The sequence below is a fragment of the Falco peregrinus genome, chromosome 5 (assembly GCF_023634155.1).
Source record: "Falco peregrinus isolate bFalPer1 chromosome 5, bFalPer1.pri, whole genome shotgun sequence".
Classification (NCBI taxonomy): Eukaryota; Metazoa; Chordata; class Aves; order Falconiformes; family Falconidae; genus Falco; species Falco peregrinus.
Window position 1 is genome coordinate 111,988,028 of NC_073725.1, and position 13,859 is coordinate 112,001,886.

At 42.1% G+C, this 13,859-nt stretch overlaps 1 protein-coding gene across 2 annotated transcripts; it reads right to left on the bottom strand.

The window, feature by feature from the left end:
- Window positions 1–1,909: 1,909 nt before the first annotated feature.
- Window positions 1,910–12,824, bottom strand: TSEN2 (tRNA splicing endonuclease subunit 2). Of its 2 annotated transcripts, XM_055806045.1 has the most exons (12): window positions 12,772–12,824; window positions 11,532–11,722; window positions 10,762–10,843; window positions 9,994–10,030; window positions 7,717–8,236; window positions 7,528–7,605; window positions 6,896–6,946; window positions 6,096–6,234; window positions 4,156–4,192; window positions 3,379–3,490; window positions 2,690–2,779; window positions 1,910–2,212 (listed from the first exon to the last, which is right to left on the bottom strand). In XM_055806045.1, exons 2-12 carry the CDS (start codon window positions 11,703–11,705, stop codon window positions 2,153–2,155), a joined length of 1,380 nt encoding a protein of 459 aa, XP_055662020.1. In that variant the 5' UTR covers window positions 11,706–11,722; window positions 12,772–12,824; the 3' UTR covers window positions 1,910–2,152. The 2 variants fall into 2 exon arrangements, with proteins under 2 accessions (XP_055662020.1, XP_055662021.1); XM_055806046.1 differs by lacking the exon at window positions 12,772–12,824 and having other exon boundaries at window positions 11,624–11,712.
- Between the last annotated feature and the right edge of the window lie 1,035 nt (window positions 12,825–13,859).

Here is a 13,859-nt window from a genome sequence, read left to right on the forward strand (position 1 = left end):
ATCCACCTGCTCCTAGTGCAAGTCAGAATTCTTTGACTAGGATTTAGCTTACAAAGTAACTGTGCTATGCTACTTCTGAGCAAATCAGAGCCCATACCTCGTTTAAATATTGTATTTAAAATGGTAAAATATAAACACAATGGCAAGTATCAGTGCCATGGTACAACTATCTAATGTAAGTTATTTGCTACAACAGTGCTGATCTGCAGGTAGAAATAAAAACACCTTGCCACGTACAGTCAATGCATACATACCTGTCCAGCTTAAAGAAGCTGTTACGCAATTAACTTTTTCATTTTACATCTTTCCAGCACAAGTTCTATTAAATGAAAGCAAAGACAAGAAGATCTTCCACTTTGCCTACAGTTTCCTGCATTCAGGACATGGCTTTACAATCTAAACTGCCTAAGTAAACAAGAGTGTGGTTTTGCGTTTGGTGGGAACAGTCCAAGTTGACAGAATTTTTACCAGCTCTGGAAAATCTGTGACCAGGAGGCAAACCCCCTTTTGTAGTGAATGAAAACAGCAGAAAGAAAATCCAAAACTCTGTCGTTGTCACCAGCTATAACGTCTCCTTACTGTTGTAGCAAAGGGAGGGGGGGAATAAACATCTTAACAGCGTAGTGAAACAAGGAAGCCTATTGTTCAAACACCAAGATGGAATTCAAATGCCTGAATCTAAAGCAGCAACACTTAAAATGCAGGGTAGTTGATACTTAAACCTCCTGGCTCTACTTGAAAGACAGCTGAATACCTGCTGGGTTGGTTGGTTGGTTTTCCGAATGTGTCTTAGCAATAGTAAACATCATGTTTGGGAGCCTGCAGCCTAGGTGATTAAACCTTACGGAGAAGTTAGAAAATAGCAGGCACCTAGTGTGGCAGGGCAGAACGGCTCAGCACTGCCCTGTACCTCACTATACAAACGCCGTGGTGCCTCCCAGTCTGTTCTACCACATAACGACAGGCCAGGGCACAGAGAGCTACGAAAGCACTATGAAAAAAACCAACCACCAAACATACAGACTGTTGTAGTTGCTGGATAAAAGAAAAGCAGTGATGAAACTGAGACTTACACTGGCCAAGCCAGAGAGGCTGACTTCCCCTCACTAGCTCAGCAAATCATCGTTATTTTCTGCACAGTAACCCGTTCTCAACAAAAGTAAAGGGCATCAACTTGTGGTCAGGGTATTTTACTCTCACGGAGGAATCTTGTGCTGCAAATCCCAAAGGAAGAAAGACATTTTACCCAAATGGAGAAAGATGCCTAACACCTAACTTTGCCGTTAGGTGCTTTGACTCCAGAATTAATTTAAATCCTTGCACGTTCTGAGGGAAGTTCCTCAATTCTCATCAGTGGTTGTGAAAATAAGCCACTAAATTCCAGGGTCTAGGCACCTAACAGCAGCGTGTTACAATGCTCAACAATGCAAAAACCAGATCTCTCCCCAAATCTAAGCTTGTGCAACTTCAGCAAGGCTATGAAGTCAGGTTTTGTTTGAAGAAGAATGGTACCACAGGCATCCCAAAAGGCTACTTGACTGGCTGGAATTGCTGCTGTTTTTTAACAAGTTAAAACCCAGTTAAAAACCAGTTAAAGGACTATCAAGTTTAAATTCTCATTTCTGAAGAAATGTAGGACCTTGGGCTGAGCCAGGAAATTAAGATAGCCTTACAGCTCCCAAGTTCAACACTGAAGAACCTGTGAGGTATTCCCAGAAAATGTTCAATCCCCCATTGCTTAGGCTTTCAGGCAGACGGGTTTTGCACTTCAGTGGCTCTGCAGGCCACAGTGCCTATTCAGCACTAATGCCTGGATCTGTCATAATAGTAGAAGTACCATTACTAATCACTGCAGAGTAGCCACCACGCAAACATACACATTTATCAGTTTTAAGGGAACAAACAAGTATTTTGAGTCAGAACACAGGTTTAATTTTTTCCCCTTCAAATGCATTATTATAGTTCACTTGTGTTTTTCAGTACAACATTCTCTCCAGTAAACAGGATTTACCTCGTTTTAAATAGAATTTATACATACCAGCTGAGTATGTCGATAGAAACCATTCTGAGGCAATGGTTCATCGTGAGAAGATCAGGTAAAAAACCAACAAGAAGTGGTTTCAAAAACAGTAAGTTTTTCCTATACAGTCAGTTAAAATTCATCTTGCTCACTGCGCTCACGAGAAGAAACCCAACGAGATACAATCAGTTCCTGAAATAAAAAACAGCGATTATTGGGGGTGGGGAAGCTACAGAGAACCAGTGAGGGATGGAGATTAAACCTTTAGCAAATTGACATATATCATGCGACCACTGAGAAGTTTTAGTAGAGGACTACATTTGTTCCTGAAGTGAGCTGGTGTCTCACATTTTTTCTCCCTTAATTTTTAAACAAGCATTAACCTTACAGTCTCTGTGGGTATCCCTGCTTCCCCATGCAAATGCTCACAATTCACAGTAGCAACAACATTAAAATTTCGATTAGATCTTAAGTCTTTAAAAAGCCTGCAATGCACTCCTTTGTGCACGGACGGGGCACAAAGGAATCTAGTTATTTTATCACAGTTACGCGTGCAAAAACCAAAGCATGCTAAAGAGCAAGCAACAGTTCCAAGGGGGCCCTTACAGTCAGCTGTCCAGCTGCCCCAAGGCAAAGCCACACTGCCAAAGGAGAGAAATAATTACTCACCTGAACCTTAATTCTTTTCATACATTCTGGTGTCGACATCTCTTCTTCAGTCATGTCAGAAGGTCTAATCAAATAGCATAACATAAGTTCCTGTTAACAGAAAACATGAGTACATTCATTTCAACCCATTTCTTTCTAGACAAGTTTTAGATTCGTTAGAAATGCAGCTACCAAGTCTCCTACGAGGTGTGTTCTGCCAGCCAGGTTGGGGAGAGCTGATACACATATCTCGTTTTACTTATCAAAGCATACAACTGCCATAAGATAAACTAGAATGGTAACACAACACCTGAGCACCCCAGCTGGGAGTGTGGAAGCACTATGTTTGAGGCTCTATCACAGTGAAAATTTTTTGGAAACTTTCAGTTTCACCCTTCAAAAGAAAATCCTGGTAGATGGAGAAGACTTTAAAAACAGAAGTGGCAAGTGGGAAAGAAGTGTCCCTCGGGTCTTCCTTCTGTTCCTCACACAACTTCTAACAGGTGACAAGACTTTAATAAGCTTCTTCCAGAATTCATCTGGATATTGACAAAGGAAACTTGCTTGCCTACTGGCAACTCAACACGTTCTTCAGCAGACCAGAAACAGGAGGATTCTCTTTCCAGCCTCACTCCCACTCCCTGTTCTTTGGAACTAAACTGTACATTTATCGTTTTAAAGCTATTTTAGAACTAGCATCTTACACTTACCTTAGAAGCATTAGCAGTTGTTCGGTTCAACCCAGACAAAGACTTCCAGCTGAGTGGTCTACGAAGAGAACCTTCAAAATTATCATCAACTAATTCAGCAATAACAGAGTAACTGGAAAACAAAGCAGATAGGCCGAGTCACAGAAAGAAAACTACTCTTTCAGGAAGATCATGAAACTTAAGAATCAGAACCTAAAAACTGGCGTTAAACAGTATGCCAGCATGCAGTAAGCAAGTTGTGAAACAAGTCCCTTTCTACTAGGAAAAGAGGAGAAAAGGTGAAGTTGTGAATATGCTCACTGGCACTTTCCCTCCCCACCCTTCTGCTAATGTTTGTAGCATTCTCTTACAGATGCCCATCTGACATTTATAACCAATTTATTATCTAGGAGTTCAACCTGCCTCGCTAACAAATAAAGACAATTATCATCCCTTAGAAGTTTTTTCTCCCAAATTACACAAATTATTCATACTATATATTTTTAAAAGTCAGTATTACTAAATCAAATCACTTTCCTGAGTGCATTCATCATGTGGGTGCTAAATATGCTCATTGCAACTTTTTAGTTTTTAATGTCTTACTACTATTATATGAATTCAATGAAATTGTGTTATTTAGTACCTCTGCTAAAAGGACTTTTGCATTCCCAGGATGAATGCCTCTGGCAAAGTATTTTGCATGAAGAATATGTGCTTAACCAATGAAGATACTAAATTTGTGTGAGAAAAATTTACTGATTTGAACTAGGAAATTAGACAGAAACATGAGCTTCAAACCTTGCATGATAGAAAGGGGGGCCTTTTCGATACAGCACTGAAATGAGAGAGAAACACCTCAGTTAGATAATCACGGAGTTTCCATCCGAGTTTAATACCAGGCCCACGAATATTTCCAAATGTTTTGTCAGTTTTAATTACACAAGAGAAAACTTCAACACTTTTGAATTCTGCTCAGAATTAAGTTGCCCCAGCAAGTGGAGAGAGAAGGAAGAGAAAAAAAGCCGTGGGAACAGCAGGGTGACTGAAGGCAGGGGGTGGCAGGTAAAAGATAAAATAGAAGAGCCAAAGGACAGTTAGCAATTGCAGTGGGATAAAGAATTCTTCAACAGACTCATGCTTTTAACCCTGTATTTGTAAAGAAGTTGAGCCACTGGAGTAGAAGTAAAAGATCACAATAAGCCATCAAATTTCTGTTCCAATCAAGCATTTTCCACAAGTTTTAGGAGAGGCACGGGTCAAGTTCTTACATACTGCCCACCAGAGCCACCAAAAGTTCCTTCTTTATATAAGGGTACACAAGACTCGTTGAAGCTGGACTGCTGCCTTGAGAGCTAAATGGTTGCATTTCCCGTCTTCCCTTTGCCATGAGCTTGAAGAGGGGCCTTTAACTAGCACAGCTTTTCTTACACAGCTGGCTAGCATAGCCCCTGTCAGGAAAAGGTCGAGTAGCACTTCATTCCAGCGACAACCACGATTTGCACACTATTCATTATAAGCAATTGTAGTAATATCAGCTGTAAGAAGGTACTGCCAAAGAACAAGAAGGAGCTCAGGAGTAAGGCAGAACTCTTGCCAGCCTTAAACTAATCCAATTCCTTTGCCTGGCACAAATCCAAAGGCAGCGATATGCTGAACAACAAATTCAGACCCAAACGCGAACAGTGAACAAACTAGTATAAATTTCATGTGTACATCAGGCGACCAGTAGCAAAACCCCACCTACAGCCCAGGGTACCAGGAGCAGTAATGATTAATTCAGCCAAACCTACACCCCGAGCTAAGGGACTAGCTCAGCACAACCTCGACATACTCAAATACACACCACCCCCCCAAATTATATAACTATATTAAAATACCTGCTGGTCTGCATGCATACATTAAAAAACATCCCCCGTTATGCACATTTTCCTGTAATGACAGGCACTACTGTACTGTTCATGTTGATGTGAGCTGAATGTAGTTCTTGAATTACTTAGCAAGGGATTATGGACCCTACTAATTTTTTTCTGTGAGATTAAAACCCCTACCATTAACAAACAAGCAAGTCCCTTCCCCCTCCTCCCCTCACCCCCCCAAAAAATAGTAACTCGTACAGAGAAAGTTTTAGCAGTAAGTTCAGCCAGCAGAAGCCCAACTTCCATTAAACGAGACTAACAATGAGATGCGTGGAGAATTGGGATCTAGATGCAAACTCGCTATTCCCAAGACTATCATGTTAACACTGCAGAATCCCAGCCTGGCTGGGGTTGGAAATGACCGCTGGAAAGCATCTAGTCCAACCCCCTGCTAAAGCCTGTTCACCTACAGCAGGCTGCTGAGTTGCATCCAGGCAGGTTTTGAACTCCTCCAGAGAAGAGACTCCACAACCTCTCTAGGCCGTAACACAGCAGAAAATGGGTTTAGATGGGGACAGAGAAACTTGGGAAGGGAATTGCAGTGCAATCCTGTATTAATTATTAACCTCACGAAGCAAAACAACAGGCCATTTGAGCTGTCTCTTCAGCTACTAGATATGTGATGCTATTTTCCACTCATATCCTAATTTTATTGCTAAGTTATAGTCTGGCCAAAAATGTCTCTTGCCAACTACAAGCAGCAAAACCTGTTCCAGGCACGTGGCTCCTCATCACCGAATTCATCTTTGGCACCGGAGTTTTGCACTGCCTGAAGAGAAGTCAGTTGCACATGATTCAATTTTTTTTTTTAAAGCCACTCACAGAGATCAGTCCCATACTTCAGTCCGACTTTGGGGACCCAACCCTTACTGCGGAAGTAGTGGTACGCCATGTAGGTAGTTTTAAAATCAGGCTTCACTTCGCTGAAAACTTCCCATAGCTTCAAAATGGTTAGGGGCTCCTAAAAATCACAAAGGCATTAACGTGACTATATTAATATTAAGCAGATATAGAATACTGTGTGTAGTAGCGCATAACAGCCAAATATCAAATATCTGCGAAGAGCAAGAACTTCAGGCAATAAATTATGGAATCCCTAAATATAAGACAGAAACCTGCTGCTCTATTTAGTGGTTTTTTTAGCATTTCACCATCAGTCCCATAATGCCCTTGATTAAAGGAAAATTTGATATATCTTAAACTAGAAGCACAGGTTTCAATTATTTTGTCATTAGATTAACAATAGCTTGATATACTTACAGATTAATGCTTAAAACTCCAAGGAATTTTCCTGTTTCAGGAAAGAGACTGTTTACCATGTTATTCCTCCCATACTTGCTTTCCCCATACTTCCTGCCTGAGTTACAACAAAAACCTTTCCCTACAGAAAGACTGTGCTTAACAATATTTGCCTTGGTAAACTTAACACTTTCAAAGCCATATTTCATAAACATATCAAAATACCATTACTTATAAGAAAAACTTCCTAATTACTTTGTTTGGTATTTCCTGCTTCAGAATTAACAGCATAAAATACTGCCACAGTAGTAAAAATTTCAGATCAAAACATATCCAAACTGATGTTATCCCCAGTAATCCAAAAACTAATCCAAATCTCTTACCTCACCATAATAAATACTTAAACATCCCAGAGCATACACCAAGAAAAAAGCCTGAAAAAATAAACAGAGTAAGTTTAACTGATAATTACTCTTGTAGTTCATAATCCATGTAAGAACAAAGGCCCAAAATAATCTTATACAACCATCCTGTCATCACAACAAACAAGTTGCCTGAAGATTTTCTTTGAGATTTGTCTTCATGACCTTTACATTTCAACAGACACAGCACTACAAAAAAAAAAATCATGAAAAATAATCTAGTCTGTAGACTACCGAAGGCACGGTGTTAAAACTAACATATGTGAATATATTTAGAAGCAGCACAACCAAAGCAGGACTTAAATAAATGTTATATTCCTGGCACTTCTATACTTAAGTGCTATCACTGGTCTCTTTTTCAGTGGGAATATTCGTCTAAAGCAAATGGGATTGGAGCCTATATATTTTTTAACCATATCTGTAACTATTGCAGATTATTAAAAATAAATTTAATGACTAAGACAATCCAAGTAATTAGGAGACACTGGAGAACTCTGTACCTTAGAAACAGGTATTAAATTATATTGTAACATAGATTAATGTTTACTTTTCAGATTAAAAGCAAAACAACTTGTACTGTACTTGAAACATACCTCTTCCAAGCTGAGTTGTAAATATTCAAAAATCCTGAATGGATTTTTTCTGCATACTAGTTTTTCCTTCTTGATAAGCTACAAGAAAAATTTACTATATTACTAAAATGTTAAACTGGAAAATATACTGAATTCTGAAAATAGCACTGACGCTATCATTTTTCTAAGATTAGGATACTCTATCCTTACATTTCCTTGCGCATGAGCTGAGTCACCTTCAGGACATAAGCTACCTTCTTCTTCCTCTTGCACCAATACATATTCTGGAGCACATTCTTTTGATCTGATCACCTCACAAGATCTTTGCTCAGTGCTCTCTTTAGCCTTGCAGCTGCAATGCACAAGAAAACCATGCTTCTGGCAAGATGCTTCCGCTATCTCTTTCAAGTCACTTTGTTCCTGTTCTTTAGAGGCACATATGGCCGCTGGATCTCCTTCCAAACCCGCTTTCTTGTGGTCTTCGTTCTGATTCTCAGGACTTAGGGCTACTACATTTCCAGCACCTGTAGAACACTGTCTGGAAAGTTCTGTATTTTCTGTATTTGGGCCCATTGTGTTGCAACTATTACTGGTTTGCTCAGCTCCATCCTTTTCCAAAAGTGGTAGCTCAAGAGGTTTAGTGTAATTTTCGAGAATCTTGGTAACCGAGCAGTCATCAAATCCTTGCTGTCGCAAAATACTTTTAGCCCACTGAACATGACACTGGTACCTAGTAAACAAGTAGAATAAATGAGAAGTTCTAGGGCATTACATCCTTTAATTAACAAATAAAAACCAGCACCTTAAAAAGATTTGGTATAGTTCACAAACAAAATTTGAACACCCCCCACTACCTGCTACCCAAAAGACAAGCATGCACAATGTAACAGGACTCCAGTCTTCAAGAAGCTGCAGATCTTTGGTTTGCCTTTCAAATTTTTGCGGTAACAAACGCCACTAGTGAACGCTGCACAAGAACCATGCATTGAGGACTACTGCTATATAGTTTCAAGCAGCAAGAACTTCATCAGACAAAAATTCCCTTCTCCCATAGAAGCTTTAAGCCTGAATTCCCTGCAAAACCATCTTGGTATCAGAGCTTGCATGATTAAAATACGCAACAAGACTTTGTATATAGAGCTCTCACACTCTTCATCTATTATATACAGCTAACTACTGAGAACACTACCTTCAACACTGTTTTAACAATCTTTGAAACAGCAACAGCATACCAAAAACACCAGTGTAAAAATCGTAAGTAGAAACCACCTTCAGTTTTAACCAAAACCCTCACATCTCTGAGAAATAACAATAATCCCATCAGTGAGATAGTAGCTGAAAGCTGTAAATATTTCTAATATTTTTCAATTCTCATGGAGTTTTTAGTACCCCTTCAATTATTTCTCCTTGGACGAGAACATTAATATTCAGTGGAAGACATTAATCATCATTCCGTGACAGTTACAGGCAGCTCAGTGTAGCTGTCCTTATTCAAACCTGGGCAACTCTGCTACAGTATTCTTTATTTCCCCCAATAAAATCCTAACACAGCAATCGCAAACCAGGTAACACAGAACTACAAAGGCAATTAAATGCAAATGTCATGTGTCAACATAAAATACAAGTCCCTCTGAAGTCTCATAATAAAGCTATACAATTCAGTGCTGAACTTTTTGTTGGAAAAAATAGACTCCTCTTTGTCCTATGATTAATCACCATATAATTTGCGCTTACAGAGCTCTACTGATACAGACCATGATGCACTTTCTGCACCAATGTAATTACACTCGCATCGATGCTCAGCTGTATTTGCTGGCACATAAAGTAATCACTAAGTAGACAAGTAAGAATGACAAGTGTTTCTGCAAGCAGCAGCAACTGTAGCAGCAGCAGCAGCTATATTGCTACTGTTTGTCTTACCCAAAGTTGAGGACTGAAAGAGCATAATTTTTAAATTTAGATAAAGTAAAAGTTCAAGAGTTATAAGATTAAAGCAGAGTAACTTGCACACTTTTTGCAGTTAGTTCATAAACTATTTAAGGTGAACAAACTACCTATGGGGTCCAACACCGTTTTGCTAAATGTGCAAATTAGCAATGTTAATAGAGACTTTAAAAAGAAAGGTAAACCATTTATCTGTTATAGGAGTTCAACAGCTGCTTCAGCCCACACTGTAATTCTTCAATAAGGAAATGGGAGAGATATTTTAAATAGCCTGCCCCAGAAACTTCCTTCTCCTCCTCAGCTAAGAAACAAGTTTATTATGCTTGATATTATTACAAATGAATTACCTATGAGCTTAGATGAAAAACCATGCTCAATATCACCTACTCTATTTCTGGTTTTTCTAATGTGATTTATAAATGAAATAAAAAGAAAATAAATAGAAGTCATCATTATTATTTATACTGCCAACAATCTGAAAACCAGTAAGCAAACAGAATCTGTTTCCTAAAAAAATCTAAGAATTAATGTAAATTAACTTACTTTTTAGATGTAATTATAGGCAAGTTTAGGTTAGCACCTGTATAGAGAAAAAAAAAAATCATACATTGTTTCATCAATATAAAAATGCTTTCTTGTGATTTCAATCACTGAAGTAACCTGCAGCCCTGTAATTACCCCCATTTTCAACAATGTATGCCATTTTGGTCCCACTTGTATTCAGGAAGGACACAGCAGAACTAGAAAAGGTACAGAGGTTACAGTTTGAACATGAGGAACAACCAAATACAGTGTTTTTCTCTGGCCTGTAAAAAGCCAACTACAGAGGGATATGATAAAATCCAGTGATGTCTACGGAGAGTTAACTGTCACAGAAAAATAAAGAATGACAGTCTTTCTATAACCAAGAGTAGACTAGATGTAATTGGCTATAAACACATTACAAATGTCACATATTCTTGCCTCATGATTTCACAGACACTATAAATCTACTGATTAAACCCAAGAAAAACTGGACAGTTATATGAAGAAAAGTCCAAGGATGATACCTTTACTTACAGACTTCCTAAGCAACAAATCAGTGAAGGCTAGAAGAATGCACTAAGGAGCTATCGACATATGTTTCCTGTTGTATTTTTCCTAGGCATCTTGTACTGGCCATCATCAGGTATGGGGAGAGAGAGATCCTTGAGCTGACCCAGTAGAGATTATTTTTCTGTATGCAATTTATAAACATATATCTTCAATGAGCAAAGAAAAGTGAAAGGTACTATTAGAATAGTGATGAAGGTACAAATGGGCACAATTTACCTTGCCACTTAGCAACCAGTGAGGGGTCTGAAATGCTGTACATCGGCCGACTTTTTGAAAGGATACCTTTTCCAAAATAGCCCTTCAGAGAAAAGGAAAAGTCCTCATTATGACACAAAAATTAACTTCTTTCCAAATTACAAAGAGATTTAACTCAAAGATTTAACCAGCAGAGAGTGTTGAGTCTTTTTTCTCAGTTCTAAATACTTGTCAGGTGACACCCCAAGTAAATTTCAAAAGCAGATACAGAAGAAAACACCTGTATATCAAAGCTGTGACAATGCATAATAGAAAACAAAGAGATGGATAAAGCTACTGCGTAAGAATGGTGGTGAAATGGTACTTGGACATAAAAGGCTTAAGCGTAGCTTATATTACTCAGGCAGAAATCACTCTGAAGTGAAAAGTATACGAACACTTATAAAACATTAATTCTCCAACCTCCTGAGCTTTAAAAACAAGAAAATGCTTTTACAAGGTTGCATAAAATGTTGAAAGGTGAAATAAACATAACAAATGTGAAGTCTTCATAGCTGTATTTTAGCTCACAATGTCACTTCATTCCAAAATTTATTTGCCGGGATAAAATACTTTTCAGATATGACACAGAATGTATGTCTTGTAATGATTCCAGGAGAGGAGGGAGACACAAGAGAATTACTGGAGGCCGAAAAGGAAGGAAAGCATAAAGGCAGACAGATTTTAACATAAGTAGTATGCCTTGCCTACATTTAAAACACTAAAAATACTGTGCAAACAGGGTACAGCACCTTGTTATAAAGCTGTTCAATATCATCAGGGTTCCGCACAATAACATTACTGTTAATGATTTCAGCCCGGCACATTCTGAAATCCTTCCCACCTACATCCACAGGAAAGGGAGAGTCGTATGACTCAAAAACTCTTCTTTTCCTTCTTGGGGGATGAAAAACCGCTTCAGCCATTTCTTAAATGTTTCCTCCTACAAAGTGGAAACAAAGCATTTAACATTCAGGAGTTAAAGTGCACCTATTTTTATATGTTTCAGCGGTATTCCCTTCCCAATAGCAAATCAGCAATGAATCCTACAGCTCTGTCCAGGTGTAATTCCGCAGCTGCTGTGCCAGACACCGCAGTGATGATGTGCGGGTGCAGCTGGAAATGTTTTTAGATAAAAGTAGAAGTTTTAGAGTTATAAGGTTAAAGGAAACAGAGTAACTAACTTGCACACTCTTTGCAGTTAGTTCATATACAACTTAAGGTGAACAAACTACATATGTGGTCCAACACTGTTTTGCTAAATGTGGCAATTAGCAATGTTAATAGAGACTTTCAAAAATAAAAAAAGGTAAACCATTTATCTATTATAGGAGTTCAAGAGCTGCTTCAGCCCACACTACAATTCTTCAATAAGGAAATGGGAGAGATATTTTAAATAGCCTGCCCCAGAAACTTCTCTTTCTCCTCCTCAGCTCAGAAACCTCGGCTGCTGGAAACGTTTCCAGACTCAAGCAGACGACCGAGCAGAAAAGCACAGACTGCAGCACACCGGTGCCTAAATATAAACTGTTTTCAATAATTACGGGAAGAAATTTTGACGAGCGAGGCACCGCTTGGCGGGTTTCTCTTCGTTAACCCGGGCAGCCCTCCCGCAGGGCGGCGCAGGGAGCCCGGGGCTCCAGCACGGCGCAGGCCGGGCCGCCAGCGCCCTGCCGCGGCCCGGGGGGGTGGCCCGGGGGGGGTGGGCCCCGGGGGGTGCCCGGGAGCGGCCTTCGCGCAGGGCCGGGTCCGGCCCCGGCGGGAGAACCAGCGCCCACCGCCCCGCCCGCTAGGGCCTAGGCCCGGGCCAGCAGCGCGGCGCCTCGGCCCAGCCCCCACACAGCGCCCACCCCGCCCCGCCGCCGGCAGCCCCGCCAGGGTCGCGGCGCTGGGGAGCCGGGCGGGGAGCGGGGGGTCCCGGCCAGGCCCCGCGGCCACAGCCCGGCCGCCGCCGCCCGCCCGTCGCCACAGCAGCCGCGCGCCCCCACGCACCCGTCCGCGCCGCACGAGCAGGCCGCGCGCCGGCGGGCAGCGCCACCCCAGCCCGCCCCGCCGGAGCCGCGCGTGCGCACGCAGCGCCCCGGCCCCGCCCCGCCCGGTGCCCCTCCCCCAGCCCGCCCAGGGGCCGCGCCCGCCCGCGGAGCCCCAGCCCCGGGGTGCGGGTGCGAGTGGGGCGGCGGGCCGGGCCGGCCCTGGGCTGCGCGGCGTGAGGGGTGGCGGGGGTGGCGACCGGGCGAAGGAGCGCGGAGGCTTCCGCACCGCCGCGCTGCCGGCCTCGCCGCTGCTGCAGAGCGGCCGCTGCTGGCGGAAATCACAGTGAGGGGAACGGGCGGTTTTGTGCGGAACGCCCGCCCTGAGGGGAACGGGGGCGGCTGCGGCACACGGGCGGGGGAGGCCCGGTGGCTGTGGGCGGGGAGGCGGGGGGCAGTGCTCGGCTCCGGGCGGCTGTTCCTGGCGGTGTAACAGGCCCCTGACACGGCGCGACCCGTTAGCGCCCGGGTAACGCGGTGCCCTTGCACGACGGGCAGCAGCGGGCCGGGGAGGGCGCAGCTGGTCGCCGCAGCTGAGTGCGCTGGTGCGACTCGACAAGGGGAAGTCCCTGAATAAAACCGAAAGCATTTTCTCTAGCTGGTGGGGAGCAAACGTCTCCTTTTGTTTTGATGAGACGCTGAACTTGTTACCCGTGTGAGCCTCGCTCATCAAATTCATCATCGCACACACACTCGCGATGCGGCGACTCTTTTATTCTGAGGATTTTTATTTAGTTGTGAGGTACCGCTATCAAAGGAATGGATCCAGAGCATTTTGGCTCCAGGGAGGCTGACCCTCAGTAGAGTGCTCTGATTGACGTCAGCGAATTCACTAATGAAAAGTTGTAAAAATACATCATTCTTACGAGGCATTTAATGTTTTATTCCCATTTTACAGAGAGACTTGTGAGCCGTGGGGCGGGCAGTGATGGCTATAAGGCCACACTAAGGGAAATGTAGTGCAAAACACGAAAATACTAAGCTGGTGGTGTTACATTTTTTCCTACAAGGTCCACTTTATATACTGGCTATGAATGTTAATTTATTTGG

What these genes read in the sequence shown, in the direction of transcription:
- TSEN2 (XM_055806045.1), bottom strand. Translation starts at nt 11,705, where the DNA reads ATGGCTGAAGCGGTTTTTCATCCCCCAAGAAGGAAAAGAAGAGTTTTT. An exon ending in TTGAACAGCTTTATAACAAG is followed by an intron (nt 10,844 to 11,531) that starts GTGCTGTACCCT and finishes TTTTCTCTGAAG; the next exon opens with GGCTATTTTGGAAAAGGTAT. An exon ending in CAGCTCATGCGCAAGGAAAT is followed by an intron (nt 7,606 to 7,716) that starts GTAAGGATAGAG and finishes TTTTTCTTGTAG; the next exon opens with CTTATCAAGAAGGAAAAACT.